This window comes from Thamnophis sirtalis, unplaced genomic scaffold (assembly GCF_051295495.1).
Source record: "Thamnophis sirtalis isolate CommonGarterSnake01/CBP01778 unplaced genomic scaffold, rThaSir2_p1.2 scaffold_13, whole genome shotgun sequence".
Classification (NCBI taxonomy): domain Eukaryota; kingdom Metazoa; phylum Chordata; class Lepidosauria; order Squamata; family Natricidae; genus Thamnophis; species Thamnophis sirtalis.
The window spans coordinates 1,102,886-1,116,922 of NW_028261393.1; the positions used below are offsets into that span (position 1 = coordinate 1,102,886).

Here is a 14,037-nt window from a genome sequence, read left to right on the forward strand (position 1 = left end):
CTTTTGTTGTCTGCTCCTAGAGAACTCTGCTTGCAACGGGAATGCCTCGGTGTGTGTGTGTGTGTGTGTGTGTACACAATTGAAGCGACACAACATCCACTCATTTGTCATACGGCACTTTCACATCCTATTTCAGTAAAAAGAAGGAGCACAGGGTGTGTGTGTGTGTGTGAAATGCCAAGCCGAGAATATAAAGTCTGAAATCTTAACAGGAAGAGGACAAAAACACACGTCGAAATTGCAAATGTAACTTGGTTTGTCCCAGGTGGGGAATCTGTTTTGACACGCCGGACGCTTTGCGCTTTGCAACACAGCAACCTGTTTGTGTGTGTGTGTGTCTCTCTCTCTCCCTCCCAGGAAAAGGGCCCGGGGACACCACGAGCCTTACCATGCCCGAAGGCGCCCGCCGGGGCAGCACCAAGGAAAGAGGCAGCCCAGGTCAGTCCGTGCGCCCACGCGGCATCCACCCACACGCCTGGGAAGGGGGGGAGGTTCCATGGGGGGTGGAGGGGGGGGAACAGGACCCCCTTCCCCAGATCTTTGCTCCAATTCTGGTTTTTGCATTCCAGGATTTTGTGCATGGCTGTTGTGGCCCTTGCAAACCTTGCTTTCTTTCCCCCCTTTGGAGAGATTTGAGGGGAGGGAGGTGGAGAGCAGAGAAGGGGCCGAGTGCGGGTGGGTGGGGGGTTCCCTTTCTTTGCACGCTGCCCCTCCCAGCATGCCTTGCGAGGGAAACCACAGCTTTGAAAGGTGAGAAAAAAAACCCACAAAGGATGTGAAGAGGCAGGAAGCCGCTTTCTTCTTCTTCTTCTAAGGGTGAAAAGAGCCGGAGGGCGTGGGGGGAGAACCAGCTGCCCTCCCTACCTCCAAGTGGGCTCCTTACCTGTGTCTCCCCCCCACACACACAACATTCGTGGCTGGGAGGCCGGGGGGGTCTTTTGGGGAAGTGACTGCAGAGCCTGTTGCTCCCTCCCCCAGCAGCCCCCAGGCCCTCCTCGACCTCCTCGCTGGCTGGAATCGGGACCAAGATGGCGTCGGGCCCCATCCTGGGCAGCTGCACCTCGGTGAACACCGTCTGCTCGGACAGCGACCGCCCCGTCAGCCTCAGCTCCTCGGCCTCCTCCGCCTCTCTGCAGGACGGCTCCAGCGCCTTCGGCAGCAGCATCGGGCTGGGGGGCTGCCCTCCCGCTTACTCCCAGCAGAACGGCAGCGACATCAGCCTGGATCTGACCCCCGTGACGCTGCTGGACCGGCTGGCGGACACCCCGGGAGGAGATGGGCAGCAGTGCTGCGGCTGGGCACCGGGTCCCGGCCGAGCCAAAGAACGGCGGGTCAAGCCGTCCCATCTGGACCGGGTGGTGCTGGAGATTGTGGAAACGGAGCAGGCTTACGTCCGGGACCTCAGGAGCATCGTGGAGGTAGGAGGGCAGGAGTGGGGTGGGGGGTAGGAGGGAGGGCAGGAGGAGAACTTTGGGGCTCACAAAGGAGCTTTGGGGCATACAAGCATGCGAGTCCTGACTTCGACTCGTTAAAGCAGCCACATCCTCTCTCCCGGATCGCCGGCAATAGCTCAGTTCCTGGAAATTGAGATCCTGGGAGTTGACGCTCGCCCGCTTTAAAGATGCCAGGGTTGAGAGCCGAGGTGGTGCAGTGGTTAGGAGTGCAGCACTGCAGGCCACTTCAGCTGACTGTTATCTGCAGTTCAGCGGTTCTAATCTCACCGGCTCAGGGTTGACTCAGCCTTCCATCCTTCCGAGGTGGGTGAAATGAGGACCCAGACTGTGGGGACAATATGCTGACTCTGTAAACCGCTTAGAGGGGGCTGAAAGCCCTATAAAGCGGTGTATAAGTCTAACTGCTATTGCTAGTTCAACAGTTCAAATCTCACTGGCTCAGGGTTGACTCATCCTTCCATCCTTCCGAGGTGGGTGAAATGAGGACCCAGACTGTGGGGGGCAATGTGCTGACTCTGTAAACCGCTTAGAGAGGGCTGAAAGCCCTATGAAGCGGTATATAAGTCTAACTGCTATTGCTATTGGGCAGCACTGGACTCAAATGGCATAATTCTTTGCCTGGCTTTGCAACAGCCTTGCAAGGTGGGCCAAGCTGGGGGGGGGGGGAAAGAACAGCTTACAAAAGCTGTGCTGTTCCAGCGGCTCCCACTCCCCCATTCAGCAACCCAGCCTCTGTGCGTGTCTGTCTGTCTGTCTGTGCACCTGCCTTCTGTCCCAGACCAGCTAAGGGTCTTGGCATAGGTTGTCTGATGCCCCCCCCTCTCTTTTCTTCCTGCACAGGATTACCTGGGCTGCATTATTGACTGCGGACAGGTGTCTCTGAAACCGGAACAAGTCGGTGCTTTGTTTTGCAACATCGAGGACATCTACGAGTTCAACAGGTGAGACAGGTTTCAACAGGTGCAGTGGGGCCTCGCTTGGCTCAGGCTGGGGAGGGGTCAGCCGGTCTTGGAGTTCAGGGCGGGGCCAAACGCATGGATGTTTGTTTATTTATTGTTTATTTATTTATTCATTGGACACCCGTCTCACTGCAGGATAACTCTGGGCAGCTTACAGTACAGGTAGTCCTCAACTTATGACCACAATTGTACCCCAAACGCCTGTTGCCAAGTGAGACAATTGTTAAATGAATCTGGTCCCATTTGACAATCTTCCTTGCCACCGTTGTTAAGTGAACCACTTGCATTGGCACTTTGCACTTAATTTAGTAACACGGTCATTAAGTGAACCTTGCTTCCCATTGGTTTTGCTTGTCAGAAGGGTTGGGGTTAGGAAGGTCACAAAAGAAGACGCCATGCTCCCCCTGGGACATAAATAAATATTGTTCTGCGAAGCGGTTGTGGGGGACAGGGCAGGCCAAGGTACCACGTACTCGGCTGAACTGATCCGAACTGGTAGGAACCCACTTCTGGTCCACGTTTTGATCCCTTGACCACAGGGGGATTCTGCAATAGTTGTAAGTGTGAAAAAGTGGTCATTAATATTTTTTTCCCAGGGCTGTTGTGTCTTCGAACCGAACTGTTGAAAGTCGAGACTTTCCTGTGTTAAAAAATAAAACTACGTGAAATGTTTATGATGGTTTTCCTGGGCTGAAGGAGGAAGGCCCTGGCCCCAATCTTATTTTCCTTTGCCCGCCAGACAATCCCCCTCCTCCTCACCCCTCCTCTTAAGTTTTTTAATATCCCACCAGGATCTCATCCGAGTTCCTGGCAGCCTCCTTGTTTTCCTTTTCGGTTTATTTTTTTCCTGGTGGCCCTGAACTCAGCAAACTTTTCTTCTGCTTTTGATTTTGGGTGAAACGGCCTGGAAATCCAGCAAGGAAGGGGCTGCGCGTAAATATTTCAAGACAATGTCTCATAAAACGGGATCTTGAATAAGTCAACCTAATAACTTCTGGGGGATTTATGGCCATGGGAATCGGCTTAGGACCAGCGCCAAGACTTTTCTGGGATGGATGGAGGGGGGGGGTAAAGACGGACGTCTGGCTCCCAGGGAGAGTCATTGTGAAATTCTTTTCTTAGAAGGCTTTGTGGTCCTGAGTCACCTGGAGTAGAAAAAGGCGATCGACGGGGTTTTTGTAGCCAAGAGGAGAAATAAATTCTGTGGCCTAGAAGAAAAATAATTCCTTCCAACAAGAGAAATAATTTCTCCCTGCCAGAAGGTTTCCAAAGGAAGCCTTGAAGTTACGAGAAGCGTGGCGGCTTGGCATGCCAGGCGCCTGTGATGCCAGCCTCGTCCGAAACCTGGGAACCCAAGTCCCCACCATGGCGGCTGTTTTTCCCCAAAAGACAGAACCGGTTGAATGGCCTTGGAAGACATTGAAAAACCCTTTCCAGTTATCCCCAGCTCCTTCCCTCCCACCGTGGGGGTCTCTGAGCCAGGGAACCCATCCGGAGTTAATTCTCCAACACTTTTTCTTTCCCAGTTGTATTCTTGCAAGAACAGTTGTGCTGGCTGGGGGATTCTGGGAGTTGAAGTCCACAGGACTTCAAGTCCCCAAGGTTGAGAAACACTGTTCTTGCAAGAAGAATAAATGGGAGAGGAATACTGAATCCAGAGTCCCCCTCGTACCCCCCTACCCCCCTCCCTGCCTGAGGATGGTGTGTTTAATTCCCCTCCCTCCCTCCTCCTGCCTCTGCGGAAGATCTCTAGTTTCCTTGCTTCAGCATCTTGCTTTTCCCCTTCATGGAAATGCACTCCCTGACTTGAAGGCAGGGCTGGTGCCCGACTCTGAAACAGCACCTTCCTCTCCAAGGAAGGGGAGGGAGGAGAAAGGAAAGAAAGAAAGAAAAGAAGGGAAGAAAGAAGGGAAGAAAGAAGGGAAGAAAGAAAGAAAGAAAGAAAGAAAGAAAGAAAGAAAAGGGAGATAGGGAGGAAGGAGGGAAGGAAAGAAAGACAGAAAGAAAAAGAAAGAAGAAAAGGGAGGTAGGGAGGAAAGAAAGAAAGAAAGAAAGAAAGAAAGAAAGAAAGAAAGAAAGAAAGAAAGAAAGAAAAGGGAGGTAGGAAGGAAAGAAAGAAAGAAATAAAGAAAGAAAAGGGAGGGAGGGAGGAAGGAAATAAAGAAAGAAGAAGGGAGGAAGAAAGAGAAAGAAAGAAAAGAAGGAAGGGAGGAAGAAAAAGGAAAGAAAGAAAGAAAGAAAGAAAAAGAAAGAAGAAAAGGGAGGTAGGGAGGAAGGAAGGAAAGAAAAAGAAAGAAAAGGGAGGTAGGAAGGAAGGAAAGAAAGAAAGAAAGAAAGAAAAGGGAGGGAGGGAGGAAGGAAATAAAGAAAGAAGAAGGGAGGAAGAAAGAGAAAGAAAGAAAAAAAGAAGGAAGGGAGGAAGAAAAAGGAAAGAAAGAAAGAAAGAAAAAGAAAGAAGAAAAGGGAGGTAGGGAGGAAGGAAGGAAAGAAAGAAAAAGAAAAGGGAGGTAGGAAGGAAGGAAAGAAAGAAAGAAAGAAAGAAAGAAAAGGGAGGGAGGGAGGAAGGAAATAAAGAAAGAAGAAGGGAGGAAGAAACAGAAAGAAAGAAAAGAAGGAAGGGAGGAAGAAAAAGGAAAGAAAGAAAGAAAGAAAGAAAAAGAAAGAAAGAAGAAAAGGGAGGTAGGGAGGAAGGAAGGAAAGAAAGAAAGAAAGAAAAGGGAGGAAGGAAGGAAATAAAGAAAGAAGAAGGGAGGAAGAAAGAGAAAGAAAGAAAAGGAAGGGAGGAAGAAAAAGGAAAGAAAGAAAGAAAGAAAAAGAAAGAAGAAAAGGGAGGTAGGAAGGAAGGAAGGAAGGAAAGAAAGAAAGAAAGAAAAGGGAGGGAGGGAGGAAGGAAATAAAGAAAGAAGAAGGGAGGAAGAAAGAGAAAGAAAGAAAAGAAGGAAGGGAGGAAGAAAAAGGAAAGAAAGAAAATCTACAGATCAATCTGGAGCCAGGAGTTGTAGCCCACCCATAATTGGGGTGTTTTGCCTTGAGTTCATTTTCTCAGCCGGCTGATCTGATCCGTCACCTGCTTTTGCAGTGGTGAAGCAGGAGAGCACGACCTGGGGGGGGGGGAGATTTTGTCAACTTGGCATTCGCTGAGCCTGTAATTTGAGCAGGACGGGGGGGGGTGGGGGTATTGAGGGGCTGGAAAAGGGGAGCAGGAGGTGGGGAAGATGGTGGGGGGAGGAGATGGAGGCTGGGAAGGATGCAGAAGGAAGCTGGGGGGGGGTGTTAGAGCAGCAGGAAAGGGGCTCAGACTGAAGGGGTGGGGTGGGGTGGGGGCAGACTCTCTATTTAAAATGGGGAGAGGGGGGTCAGGTAAGGGAGCATTGCAGACAGAAGGTTCCCCAATGAGACTTTCTGGCTCCTTGCCAGCTCCTTGGTTTATTTTTAGCCCCCCCCCCCCCCCCCCCGCAGCCCCTCTCTCCTTTTTTCTGCCTCCTGCTGATTTTCCGCCTTTTAAAACCTGGCCGGTGGCCAAGAGCTCCATCGATGCTCCGGACTTCCCACCTGGGAGGGTTTTGGTGGGGAGGCACCAACCGATGGGACCCGCAGGGGAAGGGGAGGGACGGAGCTGGTTGGGGGGTCCCTTCCCCTCCACCGAAGCCCCTCCCCGTTAATCCTTCAGCCCAGAGACACCTCCCCCCTCCTTGTGTTTGCAGGGGATTCAGAAACGCTCGGCTGGTCCCCTCGGCTGAATCAGCAGGGCCGGTTGCAGGCAAGGCCGAAGGGGCCTTCAGGAAGGGTGGGGGGGCTCAACCTGTGGCAAATCTCCTCCTTTATGCCCCCTTTCCCTTCTTTTCTCTCCTGGGACAGTGAGCTCCTGGAGGATCTGGAGAGGACCCCCAGTGCTCACGCTATCGCACACTGCTTTGTCCAAAGGGTAAGTGCCTGACCACCACCACCACCACCACTACTACTACTACTACTACTACTACTACTACTACTACTACTACTACTACTACTACTACTCCCCTAGGGGAGGCATGATAGCAGCCTTCCGATGTCTCAGGGGCTGCCCCAAAGAAGAGGGAGTCAAACTATTCTCCAAGGCACCCGAGGGCAGAACAAGAAGCAATGGGTGGAAACTAATCAAGGAGTGATCCTTCATTCTCTCCTCCCTTCCTTCTCTCCTCCCTTCCTTCTCTCCTCCCTTCCCTCCTCTCCTCCCTTCCTTCTCTCCTTGCTTCATCCCTCCCTCCATTTCTTCTCTGCTTCCTTCCTTCCTTCTTTCCTTCCTTCCCAACTTCCTTCCTTCCCACCTTCCTTCCTTCCTTCCAGTATCTCAGGGGTTGCCACAAAGAAGAGGGAGTCAAGCTATTCTCCAAAGCACCTGAAGGTAGAACAAGAAGTAATGGGTGGAAACTAATCAAGGAGAGAAGCAACTTAGAACTAAGGAGAAATTTCTCCTGACAGTTAGAACAATTAGTCAGTGGAACAAGTTGCCTCCAGAAATCAAAGGCACTCCATCACTGAAGGTTTTTAAGAAGAGACTAGACAGTCACTTATCTGAAATGGTATAAGTTCTCCTGCTTGAGCAGGGGGCTGGACTAGAAGACCTCCAAGGTCCTTTCCAGTTCTGTTGTAGTCTAATTTAGTATAGTCTAACGAAGAGAAGGACCAGGGGAGACAGGATAGCAGTCTTCCAATATCTCAGGGGCTGCCACAAAGAAGAGGGAGTCAAACTACTCTCCAGAGCACCTGAGGGCAGGAGAAGAAGCAATGGGTGGAAACTAATCAAGGAGAGAAGCAACTTAGAACTGAGGAGAAAATTTCCTGACAATTAGAACAATCAATCAGTGGAACAGCAAAGGAAGGAAGGAAGGAAGGAAGGAAGGAAGGAAGGAAGGAAGGAAGGAAGGAAGGAAGGAAGGAAGGAAGGAAGGAAGGAAGGAAGGAAGGGCAATGGGTGGAAACTAATCAAGGAGAGAAGCAACTTAGAACTGAGGAGGAATTTCCTGACAATTAGAACAATCAATCAGTGGAACAGCAAAGGAAGGAAGGAAGGAAGGAAGGAAGGAAGGAAGGAAGGAAGGAAGGAAGGAAGGAAGGAAGGAAGGAAGGAAGGAAGGAAGGAAGGAAGGAAGGGCAATGGGTGGAAACTAATCAAGGAGAGAAGCAACTTAGAACTGAGGAGGAATTTCCTGACAGTTACAACAATTAACCAGTGGAACAGAAGTTGCCTCCAGAAGTTGTGAATGCTCCAACACTGGAAGTCTTTAAGAAGATGTTGGATAACCATTTGTCTGAAACCGTATAGGGTTTCCTGCCTAGGCAGGGGGTTGGACTAGAAGACCTCCAAGGTCCCTTCCAATTCTACTCTTCTATTCTCTAGCAAGCAGAGAAATCGCCTTCTCATTGTGCGCTGCAGTACATTTGATGCTGTTCCATTCCATTTTGCAGAGCGAAGAATTCGATATCTACACTTTGTACTGCATGAACTACCCCAAGTAAGTCCACAGTCCCCCGCAAATCAGTAAAGCCTGAATCTCCTGCTTCCCTGTGGGGTTTTCAGCACAATCTGGGTCGGTTCCCCCCCCCCCCAGTCCAGAGAGTCTCCAAACTCTGCCACTTTAAGTCGTGAGGACTTCAACTCCCAGAATTCCTCATTCAGTCCCGCTGGCTGGGGGATTTTGGGAGTTGAAGTCCTCAGGTCTTAAAAGTTGCCCAGTTTGGAGGCCTCTGTAAGTCTCGTCCCTCCAGCAGTGTTTCTCAACCTTCCTCGTTTTATAATGCCTGGACTACAACTCCCAGAATGCCCCAGCCAGCTAGGCAAAGTTATAAATCCCCGCTTCTTCTCCCCTTCCTTCCTTCCTTCCTTTCTCTCCTCTCCCCATGGCAAGCTCCGTCTCGGTGCTCCGGCAGTGCATGGAGGATGAATCCCTGGCCAAGTTCTTCCGGGAGAGGCAGGCCACTCTCTCGCACTCGCTGCCCCTGGAGACGTACCTTCTCAAGCCGGTCCAGCGGATTCTGAAGTACCATCTCCTGCTGCAGGTTAGTGGCGCCACTTCAGGGGTCCTTGGCGGTCTCTGAGCTCGGCTGTTTTCTTGCAGACGTTTCACTACCCAACTAGGTAACCTCACCAGTGCTCGAGAGGGAGTGGGATGTGTGAAGAAGAGGAGGAGGAGGAGGACTGTGGGGTCCTTGGGGCATTCTGAGCTTGGTAGTTTTCTTGCAGACCTTACATTACCAAAGTAGGTAACGTCATCAGTGCTAGAACGGAGAGGAGGAGGAGGAGGAGAGGAGGAGGAGGAGGAGGAGGAGGGGGGGGAGGAGGAGGAGGAGGAGGGGGAGGAGGAGGAGGGGGGGAGGAGGGGGGAGGAGGAGGAGGAGGAGGAGGAGGAGAACTGTGGGGTCCTTGGGGCATTCTGAGCTTGGTGGTTTTCTTGCAGACCTTTCATTACCAAACTAGGTAACGTCATCAGTGCTAGAAGAGAGTGGGGTTTGTACAGTGGAGGAGAATGGGGGGAGGAGGAGGAGGAGGAGGAAGAAGAGGAGGAGTGGAATCTCTAGGGCTCTCCGAGCTTGCTTGGTTTTCTTGAAGACATTTCATGACCCAACTAGGTAATATCATCAGTTTTTCCGAGGAAGGGGTTTGCTTTCTGTATCTATGCAGTATCTTGCCTTGCAGTCTAGGCAGCCTTTGCCCAGGTAAGCAGGGATTAACACCAGACAAACAATCCATCAGAAAACAACATCCTAAGCAAGAATCATGGAGAAAACCTACACCGATCCTTGGAGGGCGAAGCTGCTGTATGAAAACACAGGAGGGCAAACCCTGATCAGATTCTTGTTCATTTTGAATTCTCTTCTATTTACATAATCTATGTATTTATTTATTTCTTACATTTATGTGCTTCTCCTCTTACCAAGAGGGGAACTATGATTTATGAATCTATTGCACTGCAAGTCATCCAGAGAAGGGTGCGGTTCCTACGTGACACGGGTTGCCGGGTTGCGCGCGCACATGTTTTGTGTTCGTTGCACAGTTTGCTGTTAATGGTTGTGCGCATGGGTGAAGACCATTGAAAGCAATAGCAATAGGAGTTAGACTTATATACCGCTTCATAGGGCTTTCAGCTCTCTAAGCGGTTTACAGAGTCAGCATATTGCCCCCAACAATCCGATAGATAGATAGATAGATAGATAGATAGATAGATAGATAGATAGATAGATAGATAGATAGATAGATAGATAGATAGATAGATAGATAGATAGATAGATAGATAGATGGATGGATGATAGGTAGAGAGACAGAGAAAGACAGATGTCTGATAGATAGGATAAGAAGATTAGATAGATAGATGATAGATAGATAGATAGATAGATAGATAGATAGATAGATAGATAGATAGATAAATGGATGATAGGTAGAGAGACAGAGAAAGACAGATGGCTGATAGATAGGATAAGATTAGATAGGTAGATAGGTAGATAGATAGATAGATAGATAGATAGATAGATAGATAGATAGATAGATAGATAGATAGATAGATGGATGATAGGTAGAGAGACAGAGAAAGACAGATGTCTGATAGATAGGATAAGAAGATTAGATAGATGATAGATAGATAGATAGATAGATAGATGATAGATAGATAGATAGATAGATAGATAAATGGATGATAGGTAGAGAGACAGAGAAAGACAGATGGCTGATAGATAAGATTAGATAGATAGATAGATAGATAGATAGATAGATAGATAGATAGATAGATAGATAGATAGATAGATGATAGATGATAGATAGATAGATAGATAGATGATTGATAGATAGATAGATAGATAGATAGATAAACAGACAGACAGACAGAGATATAGAGATAGATAGATAGATAGATAGATAGATAGATAGATAGATAGATAGATGATAGATAGTTAGATAGATAGATAGATAAATAGATAGATAGATAGATAGATGAGAGAGAGAGAGAGAGAGAGAGAGAGAGAGAGAGAGAGGGAGAGAGATAAGTAGCAATAGCAGTTAGACTTATATACCGCTTCCTAGGGCTTTCAGCCCTCTCTAAGCGGTTTAGAGAGTCAGCATATTGCCCCCAACAACAATCCGGGTCCTCATTTTACCCACCTCGGAAGGATGGAAGGCTGAGTCAACCTTGAGCCTGGTGAGATTTGAACAGCTGAACTGCTGAACTGCAGTCAGCTGAAGTGGCCTGCAGTGCTGCATTTAACCACTGCGCCACCTCGGCTCTTAAAAGCTAATCAACAAGATGCAATGGCAATGGAGACCGGAGGGGAAGTGGTTTGGGGGCATGGCCAGCCTGGGTTGCTGCCGGTTCTGCGACCCAGGCCAGATGACCACCACCGGATCAGCTGGACGGAGCCGAACTGGGAACAACCCATCTTTGACCCAGAGGTGCTTCTGAGCCAGAAAGGAGGCCCTGTGCAGAAAGCCGGTTGGACGCCGGATTGAACTCTCTTAACCGGAAACCATCCTTGGGTGTTTTCCCCCTGCAGGAACTGGCCAAGCATTACGACAAGAGCTGTCCCGGCTACGACTCGGTGGAAGAGGCCAGCATCACCATGACGGCTGTGGCTTGGTACATCAACGACATGAAGCGGAAGCAGGAGCACGCCAGCCGGCTGCAGGTCTGGAGGGAAGGGGGTCCGTCCTTTGGGGTCTGGGAAGGGGCAGCTCCCCTGGGCAGCTTCATTATTATTATTATTTATTTATTTATTAAATTTATAGGCCGCCCAATCCCGCAGGACTCTGGGCGGCTCAGAAAGCGAAAGAAAAAGGGAAAAAAGGAAAATGAAAAATAAAAATTTAAAATTCTTTTTTTAATTTTAATTTTATCAATTTCATATATACATTCACAATTATATGATCTCATAACTGTTATTAATAATATGTATTTATAACAATTTTTCCCTACAGTTGACAATATACTTGAAGATTGCTTTTTTAACATCCCATAGATCCATCTTATCTTACAACGGTCCTACTTCTTCTTCCCTCCCTCCCTCTTTCCTTCCCTCGTTTCTTCTCTCCTACTTCCCTTCCTTCCCTCCCTCCTTCCCCTTCCCTCCTTCTCTCCTTCCCTCCTTCCTTCCCTCCTTCCTTCCTTCCCCCCTTCCTTCTCTCCTACATTCCCTCCTTCCTTCCCTCCTTTCTTCTCTCCTACTTCCCTTCCTTCCCTCCCTCCTTCCACTTCCCTCCTTCTCTCCTTCCCTCCTTCCTTCCCTCCTTCTCTCCTTCCTTCCCTCCTTTCTTCTCTCCTTCCTTCCCTCCTTCCTTCCCTCCTTCCTTCCCTCCTTCCTTCCCTCCTTTCTTCTCTCCTTCCTTCCCTCCTTCCTTCCCTCCTTTCTTCTCTCCTTCTCTCCTTCCTTCCCTCCTTCCTTCCCTCCTTTCTTCTCTCCTTCTCTCCTTCCTTCCTTCCTTCCCTCCTTCTCTCATTCCTTTCCTCCTTCCATCCCCCCTTCCTTCTCTCCTACGTTCCCTCCTTCCTTCCCTCCTTGCTTCCCTCCCTCCTTCCCTCCCTCCTTCCTACCCCCCTCCTAGGCTGCTTTATTATTATTATTATTTATTATTTATTAAATGTATAAGCCGCCCAATCCCGCAGGACTCTGGGCGGCTTACAAAGCAAAAGGAAAAGGGAAAAATAAAAATATAAAATAATTTAAGATTCACAACACACATTCGTTCTAGTCGGGGCTGGACTTTTCAATAAGGTCAACAGCCCCAGGCCTGCCGGAAGAGCCGGGTTTTAACGGCCTTCCTGAAGGCACCTGCCCACCTGCTGGGAGGGAGGAGACTCCGGGAGTCAGAGGTCAGAACACCTGGGGGGTCAGTTCCTCCTTTGTGGGGTCCTGGGGTCTCTCTGAGCTTGGTGGTTTTCTGGCAGACGTTTCATGGCCCAGCTAGGTGACCTCATCAGTGCTAGAAGGAAGGGTATTTTCCCTGTGCAAGGAAGCCACTTGCCGATCATGAGGGACCCATCCATGAGGTCTCCAGTGGCCCAAGGGGCTCCCCCTCCCCTCTTCGTACGCTGACCTCTCTCCCCCTCCCCCTCCTAGGAGATCCAGGGTCTGCTGGCCGGATGGACTGGTCCGGAGCTGGGCGCCTTTGGGGAGCTGATCCTGGAGGGTCAGTTCCGGGTGCCACGAGCCCGCAAGGAGAGGGTCTTCTTCCTGCTCAGCAAAGTCCTCCTCATCGCCAAGCGGCGCGGGGAGACCCTTCTCTACAAGAGCCACATCTTTGTAAGGGGGAGTCTGGAGGGAGGGGAGGATTGGGACCAGTTAGATCTGGGCTTCTCGACCTGGGCAGGCCGCCTGGGGAATTCGGAGAGTTGTAGATTACCCATGTTAAATTTGCATGCCGCCTGGGGAATTCTGGGAGTTGTAGTGCACCCAGATTAAAGTTGCATGCCGCCTGGGGAGTTTCTGGGAGTTATAGTCCACCCAGATTAAAGTTGCATGCCACCTGGGGAGTTCTGGGAGTTCTAGTCCACCCAGATTAAATTTGCATGCCGCCTGGGGAGTTCTGGGAGTTCTAGTCCACCCAGATTAAAGTTGCATGCCGCCTGGGGAGTTTCTGGGAGTTATAGTCCACCCAGATTAAAGTTGCATGCCGCCTGGGGAGTTTCTGGGAGTTATAGTCCACCCAGATTAAAGTTGCATGCCGCCTGGGGAGTTTCTGGGAGTTATAGTCCACCCAGATTAAAGTTGCATGCCGCCTGGGGAGTTTCTGGGAGTTATAGTCCACCCAGATTAAAGTTGCATGCCGCCTGGGGAGTTTCTGGGAGTTATAGTCCACCCAGATTAAAGTTGCATGCCGCCTGGGGAGTTTCTGGGAGTTATAGTCCACCCAGATTAAAGTTGCATGCCGCCTGGGGAGTTTCTGGGAGTTATAGTCCACCCAGATTAAAGTTGCATGCCGCCTGGGGAGTTTCTGGGAGTTATAGTCCACCCAGATTAAAGTTGCATGCCGCCTGGGGAGTTTCTGGGAGTTATAGTCCACCCAGATTAAAGTTGCATGCCGCCTGGGGAGTTTCTGGGAGTTATAGTCCACCCAGATTAAAGTTGCATGCCGCCTGGGGAGTTTCTGGGAGTTATAGTCCACCCAGATTAAAGTTGCATGCCGCCTGGGGAGTTCTGGGAGTTGTAGTCCTCCCAGTTCAAAGTCCCTGAGGCTGAGTTGCACTTTGGAGAGGGGTGGGGAGGGGGCTCGTTTCCAGTGATGTTCCCCTCTGGCTTTGCAGTGCTGCAACCTGGCGCTGCAGGAGAACACCAAGGACCCCCTGAGCTTCAAAATCTCGGACCTCTCCATTCCTAAACAGCAGCACACGATCCAGGTGAGACGCCCGGCGCCCACAGCAGCCGATCCAGGACTTCTGAGAGGCCTCTAGGACAGTGTTTCTCAACCTTGGCAACTTGAAGATGTCTGGACTTCAACTCCCAGAATTCCCCAGCCAGCATTCGCTGGCTGGGGAATTCTGGGAGTTGAAGTCCGGACATCTTCAAGTTGCCAAGGTTGGGAAACACTGCTCTAGGAGACGGTGGCCCCCTGGAAAGCGATTTGGGGAGGGGTCTGCGCTCAGATCTCAGTGAAATGGGGGGTGGGG

The 14,037-nt window shown here is 50.0% G+C and overlaps 1 protein-coding gene across 1 annotated transcript in view; it reads left to right on the plus strand.

The window, feature by feature from the left end:
* The first annotated feature begins 268 nt into the window (after positions 1 to 268).
* Positions 269 to 14,037, plus strand: part of PLEKHG2 (pleckstrin homology and RhoGEF domain containing G2) — a 29,426-nt gene continuing 15,657 nt past the window's right edge. The window contains 9 exon segments of the mRNA XM_087728125.1: positions 269 to 438; positions 979 to 1,418; positions 2,295 to 2,395; positions 6,272 to 6,338; positions 7,859 to 7,905; positions 8,299 to 8,449; positions 10,931 to 11,062; positions 12,491 to 12,673; positions 13,675 to 13,767. Coding sequence (XP_087584251.1) covers positions 390 to 438; positions 979 to 1,418; positions 2,295 to 2,395; positions 6,272 to 6,338; positions 7,859 to 7,905; positions 8,299 to 8,449; positions 10,931 to 11,062; positions 12,491 to 12,673; positions 13,675 to 13,767 — 1,263 coding nt within the window. The 5' untranslated portion in view covers positions 269 to 389.